Genomic DNA, 8,626 nt, shown 5'->3' with positions numbered 1-8,626 from the left:
AATTGGAAAGATGAACGTGAAAACACTCTCTGTACCTTGATTGAAATAGATAAAATAAAGATGCATATTTTCTCTACAAGTCATTAAAAAAAAAAACACTGGAAGACAGATGATTAGGTGAAAGAAGAGAAAAAAAAAAATGGGAGAGTAAATTAAAAGGGTATCACTCCAATGCTTGATTTCTACCAGTATGTACCAGCAGGTGCTTGCCCACGTAACAGGGCCAACCCCAAGGGGCACAAGGTGCAGACTACAAGCAGTGCAGAGAGACTCCCTTATGTGTGTCTACGCGCAGCACTGAAAGAGGTTGGTAATCATAAACAGGCCACACGCAATACATATAAGGTAAAACGATACCCAGAAGTCGAAGCCTGATTCCTTGAAGGGGAGATACAGAGGGGCGAGTATCGCATCGTCCTGACAGTAGCCCTTCAAGTATCCGTAGACAACGAGTGCCACACAAACCCCAGAAGCGGCGAACGCAAGAGAGAGCAGAAAGGATATTAAACATTTAAGGAAGCAAAGTGCTGGTCCCGTAAACAACCGGACAATGGCAAGAAGAACAACGATGAAGCCGAGACCAGCCGCTCCCACGGTAACGCCCTCACAGACAGTGAAGAACAGCTTGAACTGTGCACAGACACTGTCAGCCACTTTGGACACGGTATCAGAAGGGCCTGCAGACACCTTAGAATACCACAGTGTCTGAATCGTCTTGACTCCAGCAACTTCCTTTTGAAATACCGCAAAGACGTTTGCACACGCAGCACACGCCGTGGCCACGATTGCAAGGATCAAGACAAATACACGAGCACAGATCATAGTTTTCGTGCAGCCGGGTTCGAAGGGGATCGCTTTAGACTTATTTACTGTGAAAGGCGAGAAGGAGGAAAGAAAACAGCACAATTTACAGTATTTTTGACACATAACCTACAGAATTTATTAACACTTTCTGAGGAGGTTTTTTCTGCTTTATAGTTTAATCCCTTTTCTTGGTTTTTTTTTTTTTTTCTTTGCTCTAATTGACATTATTGATAACAACTATTCAGCGTAATTATTCTTTATTTGAAGCGTTTGAAGCATTTGTCCCATGTAAACTCGAAATGCTTCGGTGCGTATGTCTCCTTTCGCTGTAGTAACGCCTTCACTGGAGAGCATAGCACAACGCAGGTATTTTTGAGTCCTCTCGGGATCTCCTAAAAGAGGTTGCGTTGTAGGGTTGGCGTTGTGCTCGCGGAATGTATGATGATGAAGCACACAGTGAGGTTTTTTAATAAGAAAATGAACACGTGAGTCTGTGATATTAGGTTCCGTTATTGGTGGGTTAAAAGTGCGAGCAAAAACCTCCCGTGGGTTGTGTTCGTAGTCATAGCGTAAGAGTGCATACTGTGTGCGTAGTCCTCCAAGATCACCTTCTGCACCTTTTATACCATGCACGCGTTGCACTTCATCTAATATGTATTTGCGTTCCTCGGTTGTAAGATTGTAGCGACGACGATCTGCCCAGAGGAGTAATTCATCTAACCAAGAAGATTTAAATGTACCAAGTCGTTGTGTGGCATGTTGATATAATTCCAACAACTTGGGTGACTCTATACGCAAGTATATCTTCATCAATCTTGACACTACTCGGGTAGTTAGAGGGGTTCCTTTCTCTTTCATAGCCTGCAAGACGTCTTCTGCTCCTGCTGCAGGGTCTGTTGAGTTATGAGCGTGCTGCAGAAGTACGCAAAAATAGAACTCATTAGTACAGTGCACTAAATTTTGTTCCAAACAAGGTCGCAGGTATTCTTCTTCAAATCGGGGAACCTGACACTTGGATAGGGCGTGAATAGCCGTCTGTAACAGATATTCATTTCCGCGTCTGTCTAAAGTTTGATCAGAGTTTACTAAGGCATCTTTGGCTTGTGTATATGCGGCAATGGCTAAATCCACAGCTCGTGTTTCTCCTGCTGCAATGAGCACAATACTCCAGACACTTATACTTAATTGAGCACCATCACGTAACATAGTTCGCGCAGTAAAGACAATTTTCCCATTATCTTTTGCTGCCTGAAGCACAGTCAACAATTGAAAAATAAGATACTCTGAAACCTTTTCTACTGATCTCCTATTCATCGTCCTTTCCTTGTTATTTTCTCGTTCAGTCACACTCACTTCTTGTTGCATATTCCGTGAATGGGGTCGAAGGAGGTCATCACAGCTTACTTGTTCAACACCTAAAAATGACCCAATATCATCAAAATATCGTAATGCTGTATGTACATGATGACCAGCACGACATGTAGCGATAAGACTAGCGTAGAACCATTGCTCCTCAGAAACTCGTCCCCCTTCATTAATCTTGTTGTTGTTAATTACATTGTTTCCAGTTTCCAGTATGATACCACTACCTCTACCACTACCACCATCATCACCACTACCAACACCAGGATCCTGCCTTATCATATCCCGTGGCCTACGAAGGAATCCTTTTTTGAGACAGAAATGAAAGAAAAGCATTTCACCTTCGTCTCCAGATGAAGCATACTTTACAAATCTTTGCACAGTACGTATGATATTCTGAGTGCTGAGTTCTCGTGAGGGGTCAGGATAAACCAACGCTATACACTCATTATAAATGTAGGCTGCGTCATCAAGAGCTTGTTTAGACTCTGTAGAATGTGTACTACAATTCTTTGAAGCAATACAGATACAACGCCAAAATGCTCGAACTAGTGAAAAGGCACTCATTACTCCCCAACTAATAGATGGAACATGTTGCAGGTGTTTCACACAATATGAGGCTAGACGAACCAAATCACTGCTACTGGCAAGGTTATATGCACTATCCACAACAGAATCAGAGACCGCAAAGTTCCCTCCATTGGTTTCATCATTCTCTTGAGAGGAAGGGTCTATCGTAAGGTTTGCACGGGCATAATATACCTGTAGACAAAGATCATGAAGCTTAGCGACATGCGCTAAATGAGCGTATTCTCGAATGCATTTGACACTCATCTCATGTATGCGTCGGCGAAGCAGTTCAGACACGTGGGCATGAACTGCCACTGTATGGTTAGGATCAAAATTTGTTCGACTAAAGCGATAAAGTCGTCGGGCAAACTCATCTGATGAGAGAAGTGTTAATTCATGCGCCATTTGCAGGTACGACTCCTCATCAGTGTCTACCTTAGGCACTGCAACGAATGGACGAGAAGGAGTGGCGCTCTTGCTGTTGTGGAAGGTTGAGGGGAGTACATTTGCCGTACGTGTAAGTAGACAGCGCCGCATTTTTATTTTTATTTTATGTTTACTTTCGTTAAATCAGATTCTGAAACATAAATGACACAACTTTCGAAGTCATTCTTTTGTATACGTGTGTATGTGGGTTGATTAATCGATAGATTAGTACGATAATTAGATGGAACGAGTTAATAAGAAAAGAAAAGAAAATGGAGGAAAAAAAAGAAAACATTATTTCTCTATCGTACACATATATACATATATAGACATATATTTTTTTTCTCTAAAAAGAATAATATCATGATGTAGAAAAAGAACGTCAAACAAAAGAAAAAAAAAAGAAGGCAGCGTATATTTGACGACAGGTGTAAACTTCAAGATACAGACGTTTTTACTCCTTTTTTCACCCCTACTCCCCTCCTTTATACTCTTCTTTCTTCTTCTTTCTCAGATTGATTGTTATTGTTTGAGTCCACGGAGAGCTGCAGATATGTCAGCGAAGTTTAACTTAATTGCCGCCCTTCCACCACCACCACTACTACTCGCCGCATCATCCGTCGTCTTTTCACTGAGAGTCACCGGTGCGTACACATTGATCAGATCAATCACCGGCCCATTGTTCCACAACTGCCACTCTGCTGAATTTGGACTGTTCATCTTCTTTGCCATCCACTTGCTCCATTCACTCTGAGGGTCATCCAAATCCCCGGGACCCCGCTGCGCCGGCATTGGATCCGCCGCACTTGGCAGATCAAACACGCGCTGATGCAGCAATCGGCACTTGGTGTCATCACCAGAGCACAAACCCATCAAGAAACAAATACACAAATCGTAGGGTGCACCACGAAAGAGACATGTCTCACCATGCACACAACTACCCCATACACGTCGACAGGGATGAGTTTCATCTTCCTGCAGTTGCTGCTGTTGTTGTTGGTGTGGTTGTTGTTGTGGTTGTTGCTGATGATGACGATTCAAGGCAGAAGGTCCTCTATTAGCTGAACCCGCACCACCACGTGAAGATGGAACTGTGTTCATTGCTATGGCAGGGAGATTCTGAAGACGTGTGGGACGATCACCACCACCGAGCGTTGGTACAGCTATACGCTCACCGGATGGTGCTACGGCCTCAGCAGGGCGGCTGACCACGTCATCAGTCATTTCCATTACCTTTAATGGTTTATAGTTGAGCCATGAAAGAAGAGATGGAAAAGGTACAACGCGACTTGGGCGGTAGGTACGTGGTCGAATAATACGAGTAAAACACCTCGTACAAAGCATTACATGATGTACAGCATCTACACCAAGTGAATCAGAAATAATGTTATCGCGACGACATTTATTGCAGTAAAACGAAGCTCGTTCAGGCAGTTGCCAGAGTTTTGTATTTAATGCCGCCTGTGTATTAGCATCTGGTGGAAGCTTCTTTTCACGTGGATTAAATGTGGCAAAGTTATTGAATGTCAAACGTCTGGGACCACGACTGCTACTTTCTGTCTGAGGGACTGGTGTGTTGGCACCGTTAGCAACTACAAGAGGACGATTGCGTTGGTACGGAGCACCTCTGTTAGACGCGGCATACCGCTGTGGAGCACCATTGCTTGTGTTGATGCTATGCGGTTCCCTACTCATTTTTTTAAAAAAATTATTTTTCTTCCTTTGCTCACCTCAACGTCAACTACTTGTTTCCTCTTCTCACACCTCCTTTTCTTTCCTCTTCCTTTTCCCAAGCAACTACAACAGGAGTCAGCTTAAAGGAATTCAAAACTTAATTATATATATATATATATATATATATATATATATCCGCGAGGAAACACGGTGCAAAGAAAAAAAAAAAGAGAAAAGGGAAAAATTGAATATCAAGAGCAGGAAGGTAACAGGGTCTCCGTTTCTGGAGGCCATCAGAGAACCATAAACACAAAAAGAAGAAAATCCAGAAAGCAAAAGGAAGCAGAGAAACAAGGCTATTACTTCGCTTTCCCTAAAGGAAGATGAAAATGAAAATGAAGTGTAAGGTCTAGGTGTCATCACAAAATGAAAGAAAGAACCCATCACTGCCCTTGCGTATCAAAACTTTGAATTACGCGTAGCCGAACTTCTTCAGCACTTCCACGTTCTTCTTGGGCATCTTTGCCAAAGCCGCCTTGCGGGCAGACTTCCATGCAGCGCGCAGCTTCTCTGTCTTCTTGTGGTGACGTGCTGCCTTCTCCACACGGGCCTTCTCAAGGTTCTCCACCACCTCGCTGTACTTCCAACCCACATGCTTGCACATGTTGCCCAGAACAGTGTAGGGGCGTTCGCTGCGGAAGCAGTAGTGACGCTGGGCCTTTGGGATCACCACACGGCCGCCGGTGCGCACAACGTTGACGGGAACACCCTCGTACGCCACGAGTGCGCGGAGTGCCTTCTGTCCACGCTTGGTGTAGCGGGGGAGCATGGAGCGCACGGTGCGGACAAAGATGTCAGAGGGGCTGCGGTGGTGGAAGGGACCGAGCTTGGGGTTTGACAGCTTACGCTTGCGGAGGAACTGAAGGTACTTGATCTTGTTGCGGATCTCTGTTCCGGCAATGTTAAGCTGTTCGCAGCGCACGGCAGTGATCTTCTTTCCGAGCAGCAACTGCTTTGCAACGATGGCTGCGGCGCGACCGAGCACGTGATTCTTCAGATCGAGAACCACCACGTCGGGGCGGTGTTTTCCGGCGCCCTTGCGGCTGCGGCGGTCAACGTTCTTTCGGCTAGGCAACACCATTCTGCAGGATTAGTCCTTCTTCTCACAGTGTGTGTGTGTGTGAGTGAGTGTGCTTGGCTCGTCACCGATGACTCCTGGACTTTGGCGGCAGCACGAGGGAAAAGGAAAAGAGCAAAAAGAGGAAAGAGAAGAGAGGTAGATGTGGCATTAATGATTCTACCATAACAGGGGAGGGAACAGTAAATCAACATGGAACGGCAAGGATAAAACCCTAACCGAAAAAGAAAAAAAAAACGAGAAAGAAAAAAAAAAAGATAAAAAGAAAAAGAGTGAAGAAAGTCAAACAAAAAAAGAAGAAGAGTTAATCATGGAAGAAGAAAAATGAAGGATGCTGAGTTAATGTCACGGAAACCCCACATCAACTAAAGAGAATGTCCAATAGCTGCAACGAAGGAAACCCTCTTGACAGTTACACACTCACACACGGAGAGAAAAAAAAAAAAAAAAGAAAGAAAGAGAGACACAGCAATGGATACAGTCATATCCACAAAAAACACTAATACATAAAGACGGAGAAAAATAGAGAAACAGAGTGAGTGATAAAAAAAAAAAAAAAGATGTGCCAATACAGTAAGAATCTCCCTACTCACATATTCTCACTTCCCTATTTTCTAATACTTCACATAAGTATAATTTGTGTGTATGGGTGTCCGTATAAGTGTAAGAAGGAGAAGCAATAATGAAAAGTGAAAAAGACATTAGTGTGCACATCTCCTGAAAGAAGTGTGTCTGCCTGAGCTTAACAAGAAGCATTTAAAAACAAATGCGTTCCTCACATTTTCTTTTTAGTTTTATTCGTTTTTTTTTTATTTTTCTTTTTTCTTTTCGTGATCTTCTTCCTTCTCCTATAATTTTCTTCATGTATAATCTTTCTCTTATTTGCTCGTATTCTTTCATGTTATTTGTTTTTTTTTTAACTTTTTTTTATATAAACACTTCTTCCTCTTTTTTTTTTTTCATCCCTTCCTTTCTTTTTCCTTTTCCCTTTTCTTCCTCTGTTGCTGCCATTTCTATTCAATGTCTCTTTTCACTCACTTTTACACACATAAGCGTTTAATCATTCTCATTTTTTCTTTGTCGTATTTTCTTTTTAAAAATAAAAAGAAAGACAAAAAAAAAAATATAGTTCATTAGACCTGCATACGAAAACAAACAAAAAAAAAACAGAAATCCTCTTTAGTACTGTGGTTTAAATATCTGAAAACTACATTTGCACGTCTCGTCCATTACCATCATAGCCCCGCTGTTCGTGAACTCTCCACAGTAATTTGAGGCGCTAAAGATTGTCACGAGCCGCCTATCTGCAAAGAAGGCGTAACCGTTATCAACCACCTGATGGGCACGCAGCACAATGTCGATGTTCAGCTTCTCGCACATGCGCCGCACAACATCTTCGCCGAATGTGTAACTCACACCACGTTCGCTTTGCAGCCAACCGCTGCTGTTCTCCTCCGGGTCAGACCAGAGAATATCACACGCCAATCCCATATCCGGCACCACCAGCGGACGCCTGATTTGGTTGATCTGCTCCAGGTGCTGCAGCTCTGGACTCAGACCACCATGCATACAGAGAGCGATCTCCTCAATAAGGGCGGCAATGGGGAGACAGTTAAAAACATCTGTGAACTCCTTAAACAGCTTCACTGAGAAACGTCTTTTAACCTCATCGAAGAAGCCATAAATTCTACAAATACTGTCAGACTCATGGTTACCGCGCAGAATGTACATTTTGTCAGGGTACAGCACTTTCAGTCCAAGAAGCACAATAATCACCTCGGTGCCATACTTACCCCGATCCACATAGTCTCCAAGAAACAAGTACCGTGATGCAGGCGGCATACCACCAGCGCGGAAAATCTCTACGAGATCATTAATCTGACCATGAATGTCACCGCATACATTTACAGGGGCCTCCAATCTTACCAACATAGGCTGTGACATAAGTACCGGGCGTACACGGCGTAGAACAGTACGTATAATGTCTTCCTTGAGAAGTCGCTGCGCGCCCTGCCAGTCCTGTAGAATGGACGTCACTAGGTGTCGAATGGCGGACTTCTCATCTTCGTGTACGTTGTCGCGTTTTGACGGGTGAGCTGTATCCCGGCGTTCTTGCTGCTGTTGCTGCTTCTCTGCTGACTGCGAACGACCACGCTTGCGGGTGACCACTGCTGACATATTTTACTCACCTCCTGCTGTTGTTATCGTTTTCTGAAATTAATGCTTTAGAGATGACGTCGTTGTTTGTTGTATTAGGATGAAATTAGTGTCCGCACACGTCTTTAAAAGAAAAAAAAAGAACAAAGCGAAACAAAAATGTACCAAACAAACAAAAAAATGAAGGAACACCTAGTATTTATGCGTATATGTGTGTTTGTATGCGTATACGTGTATGAGTGAAAAATTAGAGAGTATTTACGCTAAGCCCACGCAATTAAAAGAGTCTGAGACGTCGAACTGGAAGAAAAATAGGAAAAAGCTGTAGATGGATGAAGTGCCTTCACCGCAACTTCCAGAAAAAGCACGCTCTGTTGCTCTTCTAGACCTAACTTCTACTTGTGCATATGTATGTGAGTGTGAGTGTGAGTGTGTGTGTGTTTTAGTAGGGGTACATTAAAACCCATAGTTCAGCGAAATATTTAAAAAAAAAAA

General features: G+C 43.3%; 5 protein-coding genes across 5 annotated transcripts; all 5 read right to left on the bottom strand.

Annotated features, from left to right (window-relative positions):
- Positions 1-285: 285 nt before the first annotated feature.
- On the bottom strand, positions 286-927 carry TM35_000013750 (uncharacterized protein; the record flags this gene model as incomplete). Its single annotated transcript, XM_029021056.1, has 1 exon — positions 286-927. One exon carries the CDS (start codon positions 925-927, stop codon positions 286-288), a length of 642 nt encoding a protein of 213 aa, XP_028887564.1.
- Positions 928-1,041: 114 nt separating this feature from the next.
- On the bottom strand, positions 1,042-3,273 carry TM35_000013740 (uncharacterized protein; the record flags this gene model as incomplete). Its single annotated transcript, XM_029021055.1, has 1 exon — positions 1,042-3,273. One exon carries the CDS (start codon positions 3,271-3,273, stop codon positions 1,042-1,044), a length of 2,232 nt encoding a protein of 743 aa, XP_028887563.1.
- A 411-nt stretch (positions 3,274-3,684) lies between these two features.
- TM35_000013730 (putative RNA-binding protein) lies at positions 3,685-4,857 on the bottom strand (the record flags this gene model as incomplete). Its single annotated transcript, XM_029021054.1, has 1 exon — positions 3,685-4,857. The coding sequence occupies one exon, from the start codon at positions 4,855-4,857 to the stop codon at positions 3,685-3,687; it is 1,173 nt and encodes a 390-aa protein (XP_028887562.1).
- Positions 4,858-5,308: 451 nt separating this feature from the next.
- Positions 5,309-5,977, bottom strand: TM35_000013720 (60S ribosomal protein L13a; the record flags this gene model as incomplete). The annotated part of the gene is made up of 1 exon (XM_029021053.1): positions 5,309-5,977. The coding sequence occupies one exon, from the start codon at positions 5,975-5,977 to the stop codon at positions 5,309-5,311; it is 669 nt and encodes a 222-aa protein (XP_028887561.1).
- Positions 5,978-7,153: 1,176 nt separating this feature from the next.
- TM35_000013710 (serine/threonine-protein phosphatase PP1 beta) lies at positions 7,154-8,152 on the bottom strand (the record flags this gene model as incomplete). The annotated part of the gene is made up of 1 exon (XM_029021052.1): positions 7,154-8,152. The coding sequence occupies one exon, from the start codon at positions 8,150-8,152 to the stop codon at positions 7,154-7,156; it is 999 nt and encodes a 332-aa protein (XP_028887560.1).
- Between the last annotated feature and the right edge of the window lie 474 nt (positions 8,153-8,626).

The sequence above is a fragment of the Trypanosoma theileri genome (genome assembly GCF_002087225.1).
Source record: "Trypanosoma theileri isolate Edinburgh chromosome Unknown TM35_Tth_1_V1, whole genome shotgun sequence".
NCBI lineage: Eukaryota > Euglenozoa > Kinetoplastea > Trypanosomatida > Trypanosomatidae > Trypanosoma > Trypanosoma theileri.
Note: the sequence above shows the minus strand (reverse complement) of the source record. Positions and strands in the feature narration are given on the sequence as shown.